This window comes from Salmo salar, chromosome 05 (genome assembly GCF_965601325.2).
Source record: "Salmo salar chromosome 05, fSalSal1, whole genome shotgun sequence".
Classification (NCBI taxonomy): domain Eukaryota; kingdom Metazoa; phylum Chordata; class Actinopteri; order Salmoniformes; family Salmonidae; genus Salmo; species Salmo salar.
Window position 1 is genome coordinate 67,791,998 of NC_138295.1, and position 22,950 is coordinate 67,814,947.

Genomic DNA, 22,950 nt, shown 5'->3' on the forward strand with positions numbered 1-22,950 from the left:
ACCAGCCACTCTAAACTCACTAATTAGACACTCAAAGATCCCAGTAATGATTCTACAGCTAAATCTAAAACACCTACCAAGCAGTCTCTGTCCAATTGCCTCCCTGTCCTAGTTTTAACACAGTGCATTTGGAAAGTATTCAGACATCTTGACTTTTTCCACATTTTGTTACTTCACAGACCTATTCTAAAATGGATTAAATCGTTTCCCCCCCCCCCCTCATTAATCTACACACAATGCCCCATGAAGAGAAAGCAAAAACAGGTTGAAGCACCTTTGGCAGAAATTACAGCCTCGAGTCTTCTTGGGTATGACCCTATAAGCTTGGCACACCTGTATTTGGGGAGTTTCTCCCATTCTTTTCTGCAGATCCTCTTAAGCTCTGTCAGGTTGGATGGAGAGCGTCGCTGCCTAGCTATTTACAGGTCTCTTCAGAGATGTTCGATTGGGCTCTGGCTGGGCCACTCAAGGACATTGTGCTTAGGGTTGTAGTCCTGTTGGAAGGTGAACCTTCACCCCCAGTCTGAGGTCTTGAGTGCTCTGGAGAAGGTTTTCATCAAGGAGCTCTGTACTTTGCTCCGTTAATTTTTCCCTCGATCCTGACTAGTCTTTAACTGCCTTTTGGCAAACTCAAAGCGGGGTGTCATGTGCCTTTTACTGAGGAATGGCTTCCGTCTGGCCACGCCACCATAAAGGCCTGATTGGTAGAGAATGGAATGGCTTCCGTCTGGCCACGCCACCATAAAGGCCTGATTGGTAGAGAATGGAATGGCTTCCGTCTGGCCACGCCACCATAAAGGCCTGATTGGTGGAGAATGGAATGGCTTCCGTCTGGCCACGCCACCATAAAGGCCTGATTGGTGGAGAATGGAATGGCTTCCGTCTGGCCACGCCACCATAAAGGCCTGATTGGTGGAGAATGGAATGGCTTCCGTCTGGCCACGCCACCATAAAGGCCTGATTGGTGGAGAATGGAATGGCTTCCGTCTGGCCACGCCACCATAAAGGCCTGATTGGTAGAGAATGGAATGGCTTCCGTCTGGCCACGCCACCATAAAGACCTGATTGGTGGAGAATGGAATGGCTTCCGTCTGGCCACGCCACCATAAAGGCCTGATTGGTGGAGAATGGAATGGCTTCCGTCTGGCCACGCCACCATAAAGGCCTGATTGGTAGAGAATGGAATGGCTTCCGTCTGGCCACGCCACCATAAAGGCCTGATTGGTGGAGAATGGAATGGCTTCCGTCTGGCCACGCCACCATAAAGGCCTGATTGGTGGAGAATGGAATGGCTTCCGTCTGGCCACGCCACCATAAAGGCCTGATTGGTAGAGAATGGAATGGCTTCCGTCTGGCCACGCCACCATAAAGGCCTGATTGGTAGAGAATGGAATGGCTTCCGTCTGGCCACGCCACCATAAAGGCCTGATTGGTAGAGAATGGAATGGCTTCCGTCTGGCCACGCCACCATAAAGGCCTGATTGGTAGAGAATGGAATGGCTTCCGTCTGGCCACGCCACCATAAAGGCCTGATTGGTAGAGAATGGAATGGCTTCCGTCTGGCCACGCCACCATAAAGGCCTGATTGGTAGAGAATGGAATGGCTTCCGTCTGGCCACGCCACCATAAAGACCTGATTGGTGGAGTGCTGTAGACATGGTCACCTCCCTGACTAAGGCCCTTTAATTTATTTCACCTTTATTTAACCAGGCAAGTCAGTTAAGAACAGATTCTTATTTTCAATGACGGCCTAGGAACAGTGGGTTAACTGCCTTGTTCAGGGGCAGAACAAAAGATTTTTACCTTGTCAGCTTGGGGGATTCGATCTTGCAACCTTTCGGTTACTAGTCCAACGCTCTAACCACAAGGCTACCTGCCGCCTTCTCCCCCGAAGGCTCAGTTTGGCCGGGCGGCCAGATCTAGGACGAGTCTTGGTGGTTCCAAACTTCTTCCATTTAAGAATGATGGAGGACACTGTGTTCTTGAAGAAATTCAATGCTGTAGAATCTTTTTGGTACCATTCCCCAGATCTGTGCCTCGACACAATTCTGTCTCGGAGCTCTACGGACAATTTCTTCGACCTCATGGCTTGGTTTTTTCTCTGACATGCACTGTCAACTGTGGGACCTTATTTAGACAGGTGTGTGCCTTTCCAAATCATGTCCAATCAATTGAATTTACCAAAAGGTGGACTCCAATCAAGTTGTAGAAACATCAAGGATGGTCAATAGAAACAGGATGTACCCGAACTCAATAGCAAAGAGTCTGAATACTTTATTTAAATAAGGTAATGATTTAATTTTTTTATACATTTGCAAAAAAATCTAAAAACCTGTTTTTGCTTTGTCATTATGGGGTAGTGTGCATAGATTGATGAGGAAAAAAAGTACATTTAATACATTTTAGACTAAGGCTGTAATGTAACAAAATGTGGAAAAAGGGGTGTGAATACTTTCCAAATGCACTGTACCTGCTCACCTAAACATTTTAACGAGGACTATCACCTGTGCAAAGGTGTATGCGTGTGGCTACTGTATACGTGTAAGCATTTATTGACTGTATGAGTCAGGGTGAGAACTGCTAAACTAATTAAATGATGTGCATTGGTAATGGGGAGCTAAAAAGAAAGTTGTTGTTTGCAAGCTATGCTTTTAATTACTTTTCAGTTCCATTTCATTCCATTTGAATTGACAGCTTGATCAAATTTTAATTGCTAGTTTTAGTAAACAGCTTATCAGCCTGCTCCAAGCCTACACACAGAGCACTGAATGACCTGGCCAAACACACACGCACACACACACACACACACACGCGCTATACTGTGGAGTTTGACAGAGTTAGATGCATCAAACAGGAGGCCCATTAATTTCCCCATAGCACGCCAGTAGAACGGACTCACTCACTCACTCACTCACTCACTCGGGGACAACTCACTCGCACGGGGACAACTCACTCGCACGGGGACAACTCACTCGCACGGGGACAACTCACTCGCAAACCCACGGACGGACAGACTCACTTGCACCTGCATGCACGGGCTCACGCACACGCACCGACTCTCACTCAGTCGGGGACGCGGAGAGTCACTCACACAGGGACACTCACTCGCACACGCACGGACGGACACACTCACACGCACCAACACACCCCCACATGCACCGACTCACTCACACACGCACACAAACGGACTCACACACACACGGACTCACACACACACGGACTCACACACACGGACTCACACTCACACACACGGACCCACACTCACGGACTCACACTCACACACAGGGACTCACACACACGGACTCACACTCACACACACGGACTCACACACACGGACTCACACACACGGACTCACACACACGGACTCACACACACACACACGGACTCACACTCCACACACACGGCCACCTCACACACGGACTCACGGACTCCCACACACGGACACACGGACTCACACACGCACACACACACTCACACACACACACACACGGACTCTCACACACGGACTCACACACACAAACCCACACTCACACGGACTCTCACACACGGACACACACACACACACGGACTCACACACACACACACGGACTCACACACACACTCACACACGGACTCACACACACACACGGACTCACACACGGACTCACACACACGGACTCACACACACACACGGACTCACACACGGACTCACACACACGGACTCACACACGGACTCACACACACACGGACTCACACACACACACACGGACTCACACACTCACACACACACGGACTCACACACACACACACACACACACACGGACTCACACACACGGACTCACACACACACACGGACTCACACACACACGGACTCACACACACACGGACTCACACACACACGGACTCACACACACACGGACACACACACACACACGGACTCACACACACACGGACACACACACACACACGGACTCACACACACACGGACTCACACACACACAGACTCACACGGACTCACACACACACGGACTCACACACACACGGACTCACACACACACGGACTCACACACACACACACACACACACACACACACACACACACACACACACACACACACACACACACACACACACACACACACACACACACGGACTCACACACACACACACACACACGGACTCACACTCACACACGGACTCACACACACACACGGACTCACACACACGGACTCACACACACGGACTCACACACTCACAGACTCACCACTCGACTCACGACTCGACCACACGGACTCCACCACACGGACTCACACACACACACACGGACTCACACACACTCACCACGGACTCACACACACACACACACACACTCACACGGACTCACACACACACACGGACTCACACGGACTCACACACACACACACGGACTCACACGGACTCACACACACACTCACACGGACTCACACACACACACGGACTCACACACACACGGACTCACACACGGACTCACACACACACACGGACTCACACACACACGGACTCACACGGACTCACACACACACACACGGACTCACACACACCACACACGGACTCACACACACGGACCTCACACTCGGACTCACACTCGGACTCACACTCGGACTCACACTCGGACTCACACTCACACGGACTCACAGTCACACACACGGACTCACAGTCACACACACGGACTCACACTCACACACACGGACGCACACACACACACACGGACGCACACACACTGACTCACACACGGACTCACACACACGGACTCACACACACACACGGACTCACACGGACTCACACACACACACACACGCACGGACTCTCACACACGCACTGACTCACACACACACACGGACTCACACACACACACGGACTCACACACACACGGACACACACACACACAGACACACACACACACACAGACTCACACACACACACGGACTCACACACACACACTGACTCACACACACACACTGACTCACACACACACACTGACTCACACACACACACTGACTCGGACTCACACTCGGACTCACACTCGGACTCACACTCGGACTCACACTCGGACTCACACTCGGACTCACACTCGGACTCACACTCGGACTCACACTCACACACACGGACTCACACGGACTCACACTCACACACACGGACTCACACTCACACACACGGACTCACACTCTCACACTCGGACTCACACTCGGACTCACACACTCGGACTCACACTCTCACACTCGGACTCACACACTCGGACTCACACACTCGGACTCACACACACGGACTCACACACTCACACACACGGAGTCACACTCACACACACGGACTCACACACACACACACACGGACTCACACACACACACGGACTCACACACACACACACGGACTCACACACACACACGGACTCACACACACACACGGACTCACACACACACACGGACTCACACACACACACGGACTCACACACACACACACACGGACTCACACACACGGACTCACACACACACACGGACTCACACGGACTCACACACACACACACACGCACGGACTCACACACACACACTGACTCACACACACACACTGACTCACACACACACACACTGACTCGGACTCACACTCGGACTCACACTCGGACTCACACTCGGACTCACACTCGGACTCACACTCGGACTCACACTCGGACTCACACTCGGACTCACACTCGGACTCACACTCACACACACGGACTCACACGGACTCACACTCACACACACGGACTCACACTCACACACACGGACTCACACTCTCACACTCGGACTCACACTCTCACACTCGGACTCACACTCGGACTCACACACTCGGACTCACACTCTCACACTCGGACTCACACACTCGGACTCACACACTCGGACTCACACACACGGACTCACACACTCACACACACGGAGTCACACTCACACACACGGACTCACACACACACTGACTCACACACACACTGACTCACACACACACTGACTCACACACACACACTGACTCACACACACAGACTCACACACACACACAGACTCACACACACACACACGGACTCACACACACACACACGGACTCACACACACACACACGGACTCACACACACACGGACTCACACACACACGGACTCACACACACACGGACTCACACACACACGGACTCACACACACACGGACTCACACACACACGGACTCACACACACACGGACTCACACGGACTCACACGGACTCACACACACACGGACTCACACGGACTCACACGGACTCACACACACACGGACTCACACACACACGGACTCACACACACACGGACTCACACACACACGGACTCACACACACACGGACTCACACACACACGGACTCACACACACACGGACTCACACACACACGGACTCACACACACACGGACTCACACACTCACACACACGGACTCACACACACGGACTCACACACACGGACTCACACACTGACTCACACACTGACTCACACCGACTCACACACACACGGACTCACACACACGGACTCACACACGCACGGACTCACACACGCACGGACTCACACACACACACACACACACACACACACACGGACTCACACACACGGACTCACACACACGGACTCACACACACGGACTCACACACACACACACACACACACTCACACACGGACTCACACACACACACACACACACACACACACACACACACACACACGGACTCACACACACACGGACTCACACACACACACACACACGGACTCACACACACACACGGACTCACACACACACGGACTCACACACACACGGACTCACACACACACGGACTCACACACACACGGACTCACACACACACGGACTCACACACACACGGACTCACACACACACGGACTCACACACACACGGACTCCTCCTGCCACAGTCCAGAACACAGGACCCACGTCCCTCACTCTGAAGGGTGAGGCAGAGACACCAACGAGTGGGGGGACACTAATGGGGGAGGGTTGAACATTGAATTATGAGATAAGACAGGAGGAGGGTGGAAACCCATCTCACTTCATTTACAAGAGTCTTCGTGCTAAATCCTAGAACTCTACCGGGCTTACTCCACCCCTCCAACTAGCCTACACTCCTCTTGGAGGTTTGGACACATGAAGGTCCAAAATCTGCATTCTGTGAGGAGAGACACCTAGTCAGGACACGAGGCCAGAAGAGAGTGAGTCCACACACATGATTCCAACCATCACACCCCAGCACACGCACCACAAGTCTCTCTGCCCCTCCCTCTCTATGACAACAGAGTAGACGGATAACCCTGTCCACCAGTACACAATCATGTCAACGTCTATGAAGAAGACAGGATAACAGGCTGACTACACCGCTCGCGTCGCGTACGTGAGCATTGCAAAATACATTTAGAAATGTATATTATTCAATTATTGCGCGCGCCAACGAGCGTCTGCATTGCCAAGGGCTAATATAGAAGTCAGTTCTATTTGTGACGCAGATCGCGCTGCAAGTCCTGCCTCTCCCCATTGGTTTATAGAAGCAGGTACCCACGTGCCATCTCCTCATTGGTTTATAGAAGCAAGTACCCACGTGCCATCTCCTCATTGGTTATACCCATGTTGATGACTGAAAGACGAACGAGGTCAGTGGCGGTAATGCACCTAATTTATGAAAGTTGCCAATCGCAATATAAAGTCAGGAGAAGAAAAAGCCTGAAAGGAAGAGAGATGACTAGAAACGATTTGGTTGGTCGTTTTATGTGTGGATTAATTGGCAGAGTAGAGAACCTTGTGCATTTCAGGTAAAATAACAACTCAATGTTTATATCCCAGGACAAATTAGCTACCAACAGCAAGCTAACTAAATAGGACTAAATAGGACTAGCTAAATTGCCATAAATGTTTAATGCTTTTCGACCTGTCCCCAAATTAATAGAACTGGTTCAGAGTTTGTTTTGATATTTTAACCTGGGTGTCGTGACCGCGTTTGGTGTGGGGGGACAAAATTCATTTATGCACGATTGCGCACGCGCGCAGCCGGTTTGGGTTCCGTGTAAGTATTCAATATTCACTTAGGTGAAGAAGATGTAGGAGAATATACAACCAGGGTTTGGCAGGAAACTATGTTCCTGCCCTTTAAAAAACCCACTAGGGATAGTAAAGACCATCAGCGCATGCACACACGCTCCTAAATCCTATGGCTCAATTCAGTGCTCCCCTTTGGGAATAACCATATCTCTTAATGTAAGTCAAGACTTCTTAAAATCCTTAAGGAGGAGTGTGGTCCTGATTAGCAGTTCCTAGGGGGACAGGATGTGTCTGTTAGTGTTGCAAGCTACCGGTAATTTAACAACGTTACCAGAATGTTCAGTAATTTTGGTAAATAACAGAAAAACTATGGCAATCTAACGTAACTTTGGTCATTTATACTTGAATAACTTTTGAAACAATGATTGATATTTAGTATACATTTGTTAAATCTGTGTCCATATTGTCCATAAGTTTCTAGTAGCTAGACCATATGGTTCAAGAGAAAATGTATTTAAAAAGCATCTAACAATGCCACTAGATGTCTTGTGATAGATTACATAAAATCATTGAAAGATTACCAGTAAACTACCAGAATTTTGTTAAGTTTGAAAGTTTACAGTAATATACCCTCCCTACTCTTGGTCTTCTCATGCCTCCATGGATATATCAGTACATCTAAGTGCCGGAGTGAGAGCCTACACTGTATGTACTGGATGAGGAGGTAGTCACGTTGAGGAGGTAGTCACGTTGAGGAGGTAGTCACGTTGAGGAGGTAGTCACGTTGAGGAGGTAGTCACGTTGAGGAGGTAGTCACGTTGAGGAGGTAGTCACGTTGAGGAGGTAGTCACGTTGAGGAGGTAGTCACGTTGAGGAGGTAGTCACGTTGAGTAGGTAGTCACGTTGAGGAGGTAGTCACGTTGAGGAGGTAGTCACGTTGAGGAGGTAGTCACGTTGAGGTAGTCACGTTGAGGAGGTAGTCACGTTGAGGAGGTAGTCACGTTGAGGAGGTAGTCACGTTGAGGAGGTAGTCACGTTGAGGAGGTAGTCACGTTGAGGAGGTAGTCACGTTGAGGAGGTAGTCACGTTGAGTAGGTAGTCACGTTGAGTAGGTAGTCATGTTGAGGAGGTAGTCATGTTTCCAGATCGAGTATGGAGGGGTTGTTGTGTTGTTTTTCTGTCAGCACGAGGAGGAATCTCTCTCATATATATTTCTACACAGAAATTAGATAAAAGCCTATCAGGATTCATTCGTTAAAAAGGCCCCCTAATAAATTCCCCACTTTTAATGTTTCAGTGCTAGTAAAGGCTTGCCAGGCAGGGCAGAGCCCTGTTGCCCATTGCAGCTTTCAATAAATGGCAATCTACGCTACTCTGCGTGATGTTGGGGAAAGAAAGGGAAGGGGAAAAAAGCTCACAGGCTTTCGGTTCGGCCTGCTCCTAATAGCACGTAAAGATGTATTAGCCTCGGCGGTGTGTGCTTGGTGCTTAATAAGAGAGAGGCATTTTGTTTCAGAGTAGCCCGGCTTAAGTTAATGAATAGAGCAGCTCCTGCGCTAGGGGCTAATTCACGTCGCTCAGCTGAACAGGCTCCATATCAATCTGGATCCTTCACACGGGGGTTTCAAACAGAACAGGAAGCAGGGAATCTAGCCTGCTGGAGCGAGTGGACAGACAGGGAGAAGCCCAGAACCAAAAAAAAGACAAGAAAGAAAGATCAGGCTTTCAGAAAGCGAGAAGACAAGACGATGATGTCTGTTTTTTTTAAAGGTGGAACTTCTAAATGAATTTGTGGAACGGCCAGGGCTACAGAATGAACAAAACGGTTGATTAACTCCCTCTGTAAGACACAACCACAAACTTATGCCCTGGTGTAGTGTAATTAATTGTTTCCTGTGAGAAAAAGAAACAGGAAATTAACGAGAGAGAGGGGACATAAATCCTGTCTGTCCATCCCAACTCATCCCACTTAAAGCAGAGGAGAGCCTCTGACATTGATCACTTCCTTCATGATGAACCAAGGGTTCTTCCACCACTCTCTCTCGTGCAGAGGGGGATGCTGTTGCATGTGAGGGCCCACATCAGACCTGGGTTCCAATAGTATTTGTTTTCTTTCAAACACTACTGAATACTATCAAATACACTTTGAGCAAAAGACTGTGCCTGCCTTGATTGGGACGTGCATGCATGTTTTGCCCCTCTATTCGGGCACTTGGGCAAACCTTCCTCTCAAATACCTGGTCCCTTAGAGCACTTACTGTTTGATGTGCCAGGTGGCTCTTCAAAGCCAGAGGCTTGAAGATACAGTGGGAATAGCAGAGAACCAACCCGAAGAGCAAATGTATCAGGTACTGGGCGGGTAATAGCCAAGGGAGCAGAACCCGGGGCTAGGGGTGAATCCAGGGTTGGAGATGGGGGTTAAGGAAGGAGACCGGACCTGAGGTATGGGATAGGGCCGGGATGATACCAGTCAATATTCTTTCAATGGCGAAAATGAAAACACGAAGAAGACCAAATTCTTTGGTTGTTTAAAAACCTGCTGTGTGTAAAATAGTGTGAGCTATAGCTTGAAAATCAATCAATGTGACTCTGGATGACAACAGCATGATGGTTGTTTTCCTAAAGAAGTTAAATCCACTTATGTTTTGTTTCCTTGCCGCGATACTGGTATCGTCCCAGCCCTACTGTGGGAGAGAGCTTTTTGAAAGTGATACTCTCATACCCAATCTCAGCCCACTTCATGAAGTACCCTCTCTGGAATAGCAGAATGAGTGTAAAAACTAAATAGCCGAAACTCCACTTAGCCCACCAGAGGAAGCTAGGGATTGATGGGAATAGAGTGAGACAGTGACATGTTTACATGGGGAAAAAAACACCACAAAAATCTGGACATTTCCACATTTAGCATTTAAGAAAGCCTAATGAAGATAATGAGTGACAGGCAGGGAGACAAACACCTGAGCCGGCGTCTGCAAAAATAACAACAGCAACCACACATGCATGACCAATCCTTCTCTTAATCAATTTGTCTCAGCCTGCGATCACACACACACACACACACTATGCCTGTCATCTTGAGTGACAGACAGGTTAAGTGAGGTGAACAGCTACAGGAGTCCTCTACAAATATGACAAAATATGTTCCAAGGTTTAAACATATCCAGTCATCTTCAGATATGATGCCATGTTTTGGGCACATCCAGGGGAGTTCATTCCACATTTAGGATTCTACCCAAAATCTATTCAAGATTGAATGTAGTGCATTTCACAACACACTTGACAGAGAATAAATGCCATAACTGTTTCTAAACATCCCACCATGATCCCATACAGAATGACTCCAGAAGTCTAGATGAAGAACCAGAAGAAAAGACAGTGCTGTGATTGAACTGAAGCCAACTGACCACCTCTGCTCTCCCATCTCCCAAATGGCTGGGTGGGGATTAGCTCACCTGTCTGTCAGTCCGGTCCACTGCCCTGCTATTGGCTGAGGGCAGATTTGTAAGCCTGTCACTCAGCCTGTCAGTCAGGGAGGAGAAGCCATTGTGGCTCCAGACAGCTGGCTGAGAACTACAGCACTTCTATTAAGACTCAACATCCCTCACTGCCAATTATGGCTCCAGAACGCTCCCAGTCGCTTGAATATGGACACCAGGGAGTGAAACTGAGCACGCCCTGGCTGGCACTCATACAGTCACACGGATACCTTTTACAGACAGACTTTACGGTATTTTGCCTGTACATTTTAATTTTTTTTTAATCAGGGGATGTTTTTTAGAGCGCAATTCATTCAGTCCCATTTGTACCATATTCTTGGCCGGGATAAGCCTTGTATATCTCCCGTGCAGATGCCGGCAAGGTTAGGAGAGGAAGTAGACGTGGGCCGATGTGGGTGGCCGTCTATTTTATTAAATCAATTGAAAATACACCATCACAAAGAAATATGACTAAAGTTTTAGGCAGGCCCTAAAACATTATAAGACTAATAACATATTTTCAAAAGAATAGAATGGCATATTTGTTTTGTTTATGTTACTTGTCTGTGCAGCCTATACAGTGCATTTGGAAAGTATTCAGACCCTTTGGCTTTTTCCACATTTTGTTACGTTACTGCCTTATTCTAAAATTGAATAAATAGTTTTCCCCCTCAATCTACACATAATATCCCATAATGACAAAGCAAAAACAGGTTTTAGAATTTTTTGCAAATGTATAAAAATGGAAAAAATAAATGTACATAAGTATTCAGACCCTTTACTCAGTACTTTGATGAAGCACTTTTGGCAGCGATTAAAACCTAGAGTATTCTTGGGTAGGACGCTACAAGCTTGGCACACCTGTATTTGGGGAGTTTCTCCCTTTCTGCTCTGCAGATCCTCTCAAGCTCTGTCAGCTTGGATGGGGAGCGTTGCTGCACAGTTCTTTTTAGGTCTATCCAGAGATGTTCGATCGAGTTCAAGTCCGGGCTCTGGCTGAGCCACTCAAGGACATTCAGGGACTTGTCCCAAAGCCACTTCTGCATTGTCTTGGCTGTGTGCTTAGGTTCATTGTCCTGTTAGGTGTACCTTCGCCCCAGACTGAGGTCCTGAGTGCTCTGGAGCAGGTTTTCATCAAGGATCTCTCTATAACTTTGCTCCGTTCATCTTTCCCGTGATCCTCAAATCAAATCAAATTTTATTGGTCACATACACATGGTTAGCAGATGTTACTGCGAGTGTAGCAAAATGCTTGTGCTTCTAGATCCAACAGTGCAGTAATATCGCCTGACTAGTCCCCCAGTCATTGTCGCTGAAAAACATCCCGACAGCATGATGCTGCCACCACCATGCTTCATCATAGGGATGGTGCCAGGTTTCCTCCAGATGTGACGCTTGGCATTCAGGCCAAACAGTTCAATCTTGGTTTCATCAGACCAGATAATCTTGTTTCTTATGGTCAGAGTCCTTTAGGTGCCCTTTGCCAAAATCCGAGCGGGCTGAGGAGTGGCTTCCATCTGGCCACTCTACCATAAAGGCCTGATTGGTGGAGTGCTGCAGAGATGGTTGTCCTTCTGGAAGGTTCTCCCATCTCCACAGAGGAACTCTCGAGCTCTGTCAAAGTGACCATCAGGTTCTTGGTCACCTCCCTGAACAAGGCCCTTCTCCCCCGATTGCTCAGTTTGGCTGGGCGGCCAGCTCTAGGAAGAGTCTTGGTGGTTCCAAACTTCTTCCATTTAATAATGATGGAGGCCACTGTGTTCTTGGGGACCTTCAATGCTGCAGAAATGTTTTGGTACCCTTCCTCAGATTTGTGCCTCTACGCAATCCTGTCAGAGCTCTACGGACAATTTCTTCGACATCATGGCTTGGTTTTTGCTCTGACATGCACTGTCAACTGTGGGACCTTATATAGACAAGTGTGTGCCTTTCCAAATCATGTGCAATCAATTTAATTTACCACAGGTGGACTCCAATCAAGTTGTAGAAACATCTCAAGGATGATCAATGGAAGCAGGATGCACCTGAGTTCAATTTTGAGTCTCATAGCAAAGGAATACTTATGTAAATAAGGTATGTGTTTTTTATTTTTTATGAAAAAGTTTTTTGCTTTGTCATTATGGGGTATTGTGTGTAGATTGATGAGGAAAAAAAGTAACTTAATCAATTTTAGAATAAGACTAATGTAACACAATGTGGAAAAAGTCAAGGTCTGAATACTTTCCGAATGCACTGTACGACTGCAGCATGCACATGAAATCAATAGGTATTTTGTTCATTAAACAGACAAGACACATTTAGGCTCCCCTGATCACAGTCAACACGCATATATTTTATAGTAGGCTAAGAATATAGGCTCAAAAGGTTCTACAGCTGTACCATTGAGAGCATCTTGACTGGCTGTATCACTGCTTGGTATGGCAATAGCACCGCCCTCGTTCGCATGGCGCTACAGAGGGTGGTGCAGACAGCCCATCACTGGGACCGAGCTCCCTGCCATCCATGACCTCTATATCAGGCGGTGTGAAAGGAAGGCCCGGAAAATTGTTAACAACTCCAACCACCCAAGCCATACACTGTTCTCTCTGCTTCCGCACGACAAATGGTCCTGGTGCATCAAGTCTGACACCAACAGGCTCCTGAACAGCTTCAATCCCCACGCCATAATACTGCTAAATACTGTAGCTAAAAAAATAGCTACACAGACTGATTTGACCTTTGTATTTATTCTTATTTTTGCACTCTCTCTATGCACACTCACAGGGGCCTACACACTTAAGCACACTGACACTCAAACACACACGACCAACATTTGCTTACACACATATAATATGCTTACACACATACATTTATAATGACTCTACACACACCCATACAATCATCATATATGCTGCTGCTACTCTGATATTCATATATCCTGATGTCTAGTCACCTTACCCCTAATACATACATTATATACAAAAGTATGTGGACACCCCTTCAAATTAGTGGCTTCGGCTATTTCAGCCACACCCGTTTCTGACAGGTTTATAAAATTGAGCACACAGCCATGCAATCTCCACAGACAAACAAGCAGGGAGAAAAGCTCGTTTTAAAGCTCATTTCCTGCAATTCTACACATTTTGTCATGACTTATGCCATGTTAATATGATATGCGTGAGCGTGACTAACAAAATCAATGGGGGGCCCCTGGGTAGGCCTACATTATATTCACAGTACATGATCCTTGGTTGGCTGAGTGTCAGTGGAACATTTTGGGGGGGACATTCAAGTTGTCAATGTGTTGCTATAACTAGCAGCAAGATAGCCGAATGTTTAAACTTTAGAGTTTGTGATGCAATAGGGTAAACGCAGATAGGCAACCCTCAGACTATTTATTTATAGCCGCTATGCTGCATCAGGTGGGCTACATCATGTGGTAATGCTTACTGATAAATAGTAGGACTGGGACGATACCAGTATCGCGATATCTTTTCCATGGCAAAAATGAAAAACAGGAATCAGATCTAACTCTTTGGTCCTTTAAAAACCTGCTGCATATAAAATAGTGTGATCTGTATCATGGAAAATAAATCAAATGGGACTCTGGATGACAACATAACGTCCGTTTCCAACATTAGGGCTGTTTTCCTTAAGAAGTGAAATCTTCTTTGTCATTTGTTTCCTTACCACGATACGAACGAGTATCGCGATACTGGTATCGCCCCGGCCCAACTAAATAGCCCACCTGCATGACAACATGGACTAATCTGTTATATTGGGGTCATTTCTTATATTTTATTTTTCACTTATGAGTAGAAAGTCCTTTTAAAAAGTAACCAGAATTGACCTTCTCAGTCATTCTCCCCCCAAAATTGCAGGTCCCTTTGTGATGTGTAGTATGCTGTGTGCTTTTGACAATGCTGTGTGCCCCCCACCTCTCAAATCCCCATGTAACCATTGGGTGTCTTACCTCGTCCAGTTCAGAGATGTAGATGGGTTTCTCCTCAAAGCCGATGGACATGGGATCACTAGGAGGAATCGTCACCTCTTCATACATCTTATTATTCTCTCTCTTTATCCCCTCTGGTAACATCAGCTGAACACAACACAAACACATCCCAAATATTAACAACGCGCCACATTACATAAAGCACATTTCCACCCTAATCTATTTATTACAAACTCAACTACATAATATTAAACATTTTACAATACACATAATAAAACAGTGCCTCAACTTGAAAACAAACACATTCAAAATATTCCAAAAGTCATGTTCAGATTAGAAAATATATCAACTTTCCAGTGAACATCATTTCCTCCAGCCCACCTGCTCCTACTGAACTGAGGACTAAAGAAACACACCCCAGGTTAGTTGATGTAAATAGTGAGTGAAAAAGCAGCAAGAATTAAAAAATAGATCATAAAAATGGGATAAAAGCAGTGGTTTGTGGGTAATGTGATGAGTGCTGGTGAAGGTTGGTGGTTGAACAAAGTACTGAAGTGTGTGTGTGTGTGTGTGTGTGTGCGCGCGCTCTATCACTTTCCTCCCGGTCGCTATCAAAGAGAAATGGAAGTAATGCAAGCTGTTCATTTTTCCCATTAAAACAGGTGGGCAGGATTTGAAAATGTCTTCTAGTCTTGTTATAGTCATTGTTTATTTGGATAGAACATGATGGTCTAGGGGTCAAGTGTATAGGGCATAGATTTGGTATTGGGCAGTACAGGGCTTTGTCCCAAAAGGCTCCCTATTCCCTTATCCCTACATAGTGCAGTACTTTTGACCAGAGCCCTATGGAGCCTGCTCAAAAGTAGTGCATTATATAAGAAAAAGGGTGTCATTTGTGACGCACCGCTGGTAATCTCCACATACTGTACCTTGGCTCCCCCTACGAAGGCGGAGGTCTTGGTGGCCTCGGCGTAGCAGTCATAGACGTTGGGGTAGCGGATGCGTTCGTACACCCTCTCTCTGCTCAGCACTGGAGACCGCCGTGCAGTCAGCAGGGCCTGCTCTCTGGAGAAACACAACCAGCACAACACACAACCATTAAATCAATCACAACAATAACACAACAATACATCCATAAAACCCATTCAAAAATACATAGTATTTCAACACCAAACATCCACATGAAGAGCAGAACAGCCATACACATGCTTAATGTGTGGTTGGTTGTGATTGGGGATGGATACTAGAGTTGAGAGCTGTTAGACAGGAGAGGTGTGGAGATGTGAGGCTCTGCAGTAACACTATTCTCTGCTAACGTAACGTGGCTTACCTCTCTGCTAATCTCTTCCCTCACACTCTGCCGGATTCGGCCCGGATAAGTTTAATTAAACAGATCACTGCGCTGCTTTTTTATCTGCTGAAATTAAACTTTCAGAAAGATCCCTTATTATTTATTTATTTTTTCAGAAAAAACGTGACCAGGAGCTTTGTTTTTTTTCTTATAACCTGCAGCCGAGCAGTGATGAAAAATGCAGGAGGGTGTTTCCATATGGAAAGAAGAGATCACAGGGGGAGATATAGAAAAAGCAGTGTCATGACGTGGCCCTCTTTGGGTACAGCGAGCACCATCCCTCTCTCTCTGCACCATCCCCCTCTCTCTCTCTCCCTCTCTCTCTCTCTCTCACCACCTCTCTCTCTTCCCCCTACACCCAGGCTCTGTTAGGCAGGTCATAAATTCCTAGAGGAGTTTCTCTCCTCATGGCCAGACAGTATAGAGAGAGTGAGTGTCACAGGAGAACAAAAGAACCTCTTCCACATCACAGAACTTGAGAACTGAACAATGTCCATGTTTTGGAGAATGTGTACACGGTCGGGGAGAATCCAGCTACGACCGGTCCATTTCGTTTAATGTTTGTGAAACTCATGAGAGATTATACAGTCACATTACCAGAACTCTGTTTATACAAGAGTCTCAGTTGTGAGGCTTGCATCTAATTGTTGTATAAAATGAATGAGTAAAGATGAAACTATTTGTGAAATTATGTAATGGGATTATAAAGTGTTTAATGAAGGAAACTCCAGTTCCCTTTGGAGTTTAACTAAGTCATAGGCCTGCCCCATGAGCACAGACATTGATCTGGCGTCATGGGACAGCCCGTTTCTACTGTTCAGAATAAAACCCCCACCCTAGACCCAGAGGGAGCTAAGGTTTGAGTAGAAACCATGCGTACCTCGACCAGAGGGAGCTAAGGTTGTAATGGTTGCTGAATCTTTTAACCATACCACGTGGTTAAACTCTGAGACTATCGATCCGACAGAATAAGAGCTACTCTTCGATACTAATTACTAGTCTGCAGCTAGAAATGATGTACCATTGGATGCGAGGACCGACAACCACCGAATCATCTATTCTAAAACAACATTTCTGAATGGGACTCTGAAGTGTGCATTCTAACCACGAAAGACGGGCGGATGAACCTCCAACCGAAAAAAGGACAATTCCAACAGAGATCACGTGACACACTGAGCATAAATATATATACTGCTCAAAAAAATAAAGGGAACACTTAAACAACACAATGTAACTCCAAGTCAATCACACTTCTGTGAAATCAAACTGTCCACTTAGGAAGCAACACTGATTGACAATAAATTTCACATGCTGTTGTGCAAATGGAATAGACAACAGGTGGAAATTATAGGCAAATAGCAAGACACCCCCAATAAAGGAGTGGTTCTGCAGGTGGTAACCACAGACCACGTCTCAGTTCCTATGCTTCCTGGCTGATGTTTTGGTCACTTTTGAATGCTGGCGGTGCTTTCACTCTAGTGGTAGCATGAGACGGAGTCTACAACCCACACAAGTGGCTCAGGTAGTGCAGCTCATCCAGGATGGCACATCAATGCGAGCTGTGGCAAGAAGGTTTGCTGTGTCGGTCAGCGTAGTGTCCAGAGCATGGAGGCGCTACCAGGAGACAGGCCAGTACATCAGGAGACGTGGAGGAGACCGTAGGAGGGCAACAACCCAGCAGCAGGACCGCTACCTCCGCCTTTGTGCAAAGAGGAGCAGGAGAAGCACTGCCAGAGCCCTGCAAAATGACCTCCAGCAGGCCACAAATGTGCATGTGTCTGCTCAAACGGTCAGAAACAGACTCCATGAGGGTGGTATGAGGGCCCAACGTCCACAGGTGGGGGTTGGGCTTACAGCCCAACACCGTGCAAGACGTTTGGCGTTTGCCAGAGAACACCAAGATTGGCAAATTTGCCACTGGCGCCCTGTGCTCTTCACAGATGAAAGCAGGTTCACACTGAGCACATGTGACAGTCTGGAGACGCCGTGGAGAACGTTCTGTTGCCTGCAACTTCCTCCAGCATGACCGGTTTGGCGGTGGGTCAGTCATGGTGTGGGGTGGCATTTCTTTGGGAGGCCACACAGCCCTCCATGTGCTCGCCAGAGGTAACCTGACTGCCATTAGGTACCGAGATGAGATCCTCAGACCCTTTGTGAGACCATATGCTGGTGCGGTTGGCCCTGGGTTCCTCCTAATGCAAGACAATGCTAGACCTCATGTGGCTGGAGTGTGTCAGCAGTTCCTGCAAGAGGAAGGCATTGATGCTATGGACTGGCCCGCCCGTTCCCCAGACCTGAATCCAATTGAGCACATCTGGGACATCATGTCTCGCTCCATCCACCAACGCCACGTTGCACCACAAACTGTCCAGGAGTTGGCGGATGCTTTAGTCCAGGTCTGGGAGGAGATCCCTCAGGAGACCATCCGCCACCTCATCAGGAGCATGCCCAGGCGTTGTATGGAGGTCATACAGGCACGTGGAGGCCACACACACTACTGAGCCTCATTTTGACTTGTTTTAAGGACATTACATCAAAGTTGGATCAGCCTGTAGTGTAGTTTTCCACTTTAATTTTGAGTGTGACTCCAAATCCAGACCTCCATGGGTTGATAAATTGGATTTCCATTGATTATTTTTGTGTGATTTTGTTGTCAGCACATTCAACTATGTAAAGAAAAAAGTATTTAATAACATTATTTCATTCATTCAGATCTAGGATGTGTTATTTTAGTGTTCCCTTTATTTTTTTGAGCAGTGTATATTGATTGCAATTATTCCCGAATGAGTGAGCGTTCATGTGCAAAGGATTAGCATTTAAATTATTATAATTATCAACTGTGTAGTGTCTTTTGTCTTTCCCGCCCTTCTCAGTCCCTTTGTCTACCAAGCCACCATACCGATTTAGCCCACTAGGGCACATCCCCTATCATTTCCTTGTAACTATATCTACTTTGTTGTTTGTTATGCATTTCTGTGATTATTTAGTTAGTTAATAAATAAATGGAGACAATTGATGTATGGATGATTCATAGTGAAGACTGGGTTCATGCAGATAACCAACAATTTATGACTTTTGGATGAGACTAACATGAGGTAAAGAATAATTCATTAATTAGAAGACTAATTGATCAGATATTAAAATATCTGAAAAGTTGTATTAGGAAAATTATAACTTTGTAATCTGAATATTTTCCTTGGTGCACCGACTTCCTAGTTAATTACATTTACATGATTAGAATAATCACATAATAATAATGACAGAGAATTGATTTGATAAAATAACTATCTTAATTTTAATGATGCCAAAGACATGACAGCAGAGAGAAGGGAAAATGGAAGAAAGGAAAGGAAAGAGGCAGAGAGAAAGACATGCGAAGAGAGAGAGAAGAGAAAGACATGAGAAGAGAGAGAGAAGAGAAAGACATGAGAAGAGAGAGAGAAGAGAAAGACATGAGAAGAGAGAGAGAAGAGAAAGACATGAGAAGAGAGAGAGAAGAGAAAGACATGAGAAGAGAGAGAGAAGAGAAATACATGAGAAGAGAGAGAGAGAGACATGAGAAGAGAGAGAGAAGAGAAAGACATGAGAAGAGAGAGAGAAGAGAAAGACATGAGAAGAGAGAGAGAAGAGAAAGACAGGAAAGGGGAAGAGCTAGAAAGAGATCTAGTGTGGTGGTTCACCTCTGAGCTCTCATCTCCTTGGGGTCAAAGTAGAGGTCGGAAGAGGATTCGGTGTCATCCCAGCGTCTCTCCCCCCTCTTCCTCTCCCTCTTCTCCTCCCTCCGGTGCATCTTCATCATCTCTTTCTCCTTCCCCGACTGGATGGTCACCTGACAGCCATACGTGGGCTTGCTGCTCCCCTCTCCTCCACTTCCTTTACGGCTACCATCTAAACACAAGAATAACAGAGACATCAGTAAAAGGTTACAAACCGACAGAGATGGTCCCAAAGACCAACGTTTCTATGAGCTAGGCTACTATGTTGTCTTGTGAAATTAAGCACTTATAATACGGTAACTAAGTACGGAATAGCATGTACAGTACTGTAACACACTTTTCCACCGCCTATAGTATACCGCCTATACTACTGTCCCGTGTGGCTCAGTTGGTAGAGCATGGTGTTTGCAACGCCAGGCTTGTGGGTTCGATTCCCACGGGGGACCAGTACGGATTTTTTTTTTTTTATGAAATGTATGCATTCACTACTGTAAGTCGCTCTGGATAAGAGCGTCTGCTAAATGACTAAAATGTAAATGTAATGTAAATGTATACCGCCTATACTATACCACCTATATTATAGCTGTAGGTCTAGGTGAAGTCCCCCCACCATCTACTCTTCAACTGTGCTGTTTTTCAGACATGGTTGCTAGACTGGTCAATAGTTAATGGTGAGATCCGAGCTGCGATGCAACAGGACTGACAAGTGGCTGTGTGTGTTTTTCCAGACTGCAACGACCATATCTCTTCAGATTCTGGTAGCCACCAGGTGGAAAGGACAATTTCTAACCCCAGGACCTCAGCATTAATTCATATTGTAACGCGTGTGTGTGTGTGTGTGTGTGTGTGTGTGTGTGTGTGGTGTGTGTGTGTGTGTGTGTGTGTGTGTCCTTTACTTTACTCGGCATGGGTAAGGGCCCACAGGAGACCACCAGCTTGTTGTTGAGCAGGGAGAGCGAGCATCACAGGAGCAAAATAAACGCTAACAGCATACAAGTACAAGAGACGTGAGTAAAATCCATAACTACTTCAACAGAGGACCTAAAATCCCAGGGTGGCCTAGACCCTTATATTTCTAGTGTGTGTGTGTGTGTGTGTATATACACTGGACACTAGGGTTTAATATTTTCCAGAGAATTTACCAATTTACCTTACTGAGAAAATTGCAAGAAATTACCAGTATCCTGGTAAAACTGCCATGATTATACCATTGTAAATGGAGAAATAGACCATTTTAATTATACACGTTTGAATAAACTCAAAGTTCTCTCAAAGTCACCACACTTTCATTGACGTAGTCTAGTTTTAAATTATTATTTTACCCAGGTAATACATTGGCTTTGTTGTTTTCAGTAGTCCATAGTAGACAAATTCACAACAACAAAAAATGCAATACAATGTCGGAGTCTAGATATTTAGCTTTGAATGTCCTGATCAGTCCTGATGTTCCCAAAAACTCCCCTCTAACTGGATTGAGTGGGCGGTGTGGGGACTTGGTTTAACACATAGGTGTCAAAAGTGCTTCAAATATAAAACAGTTGAGATTATTTTGCAGAAAATAATAATGTTCCTTGAGTTGTCAGAGTTTAGCATGACGAAAAGTAGCTAACAGCCATGCTCTGTGCTCTCTCATGTCTCGTCACTGAGCAGCACAAGAGGAGCTGTTGCTATATACACAGACATCCAGAGCCGCCATGAGGAGAGCTCATGCACAGCGAGCAGGGAGCGAGTGACACACGGAGTGGAGCAGCTAATGGATTTAATAACGAAGGAAGTTATTTCTAATTTCGGGTTTGGGGCAAAAGCAAATCGGGCCTGGGTAGGGCCTGAACGTCGCAGGCATGGGGTAGGGCTCGGGCAGGGCTCTAGTAAACATCACAGCAAATCATTTGAATTACACGTCCACCAATGGTTGAACAGCCCGAGACAGTCAGCTAGTACGTGCTGATTTCTGGGAATCACTGGCAAAGAAGAGAAGGACGGAAGTGCAAAGTCTCGCATGGTGACGGAATTTGACTTTTTGACAGACGGGGTGTTTTGATATCTATGATGCAACCATACAATAAATTATGATATGTTGATGGTATTTCGAGACCGTATGCATGGTGGATTGACTAGAAATACACATGAAAATGGATTTAGAGTAAAATTCCCCTTTAAAAAGGTAGCCTAGGTCTATGGAGGACTTTTGGCCGACTGGTCAAATATTATGAGGTCCAGTGAAAATGACATTTGTTTTAGCTTACCTCAGCATTTTCTCTCCCATTGCAACTGGCTTGCGGGGGATTTTGGAAGGTTGTGGGTGTTTTTACCTCATGATAACCTGCTTATTGTGGTGACTGTCACAGGAAACATCAGATTCTAAACAAACAGGCCTAGGCTAGCGGAGATTCAGCACCATGGATAGCTCAGTTAATCAACTGCCCGCAAATCTGAC

General features: G+C 46.3%; 1 protein-coding gene across 2 annotated transcripts in view; it reads right to left on the bottom strand.

Moving 5' to 3' along the window:
- ascc3 (activating signal cointegrator 1 complex subunit 3) overlaps window positions 1-22,950 on the bottom strand; it is a 173,211-nt gene that overhangs the window by 125,082 nt on the left and 25,179 nt on the right. For both annotated transcript variants that reach the window (XM_082975440.1, XM_082975441.1), the window contains exons 7-9: window positions 20,478-20,685; window positions 16,376-16,511; window positions 15,468-15,593 (exon numbers count right to left, since the gene is read on the bottom strand). In XM_082975440.1, the coding sequence (XP_082831566.1) occupies window positions 15,468-15,593; window positions 16,376-16,511; window positions 20,478-20,685 (470 nt within the window). The remainder of the gene's footprint in view (window positions 1-15,467; window positions 15,594-16,375; window positions 16,512-20,477; window positions 20,686-22,950) is intronic.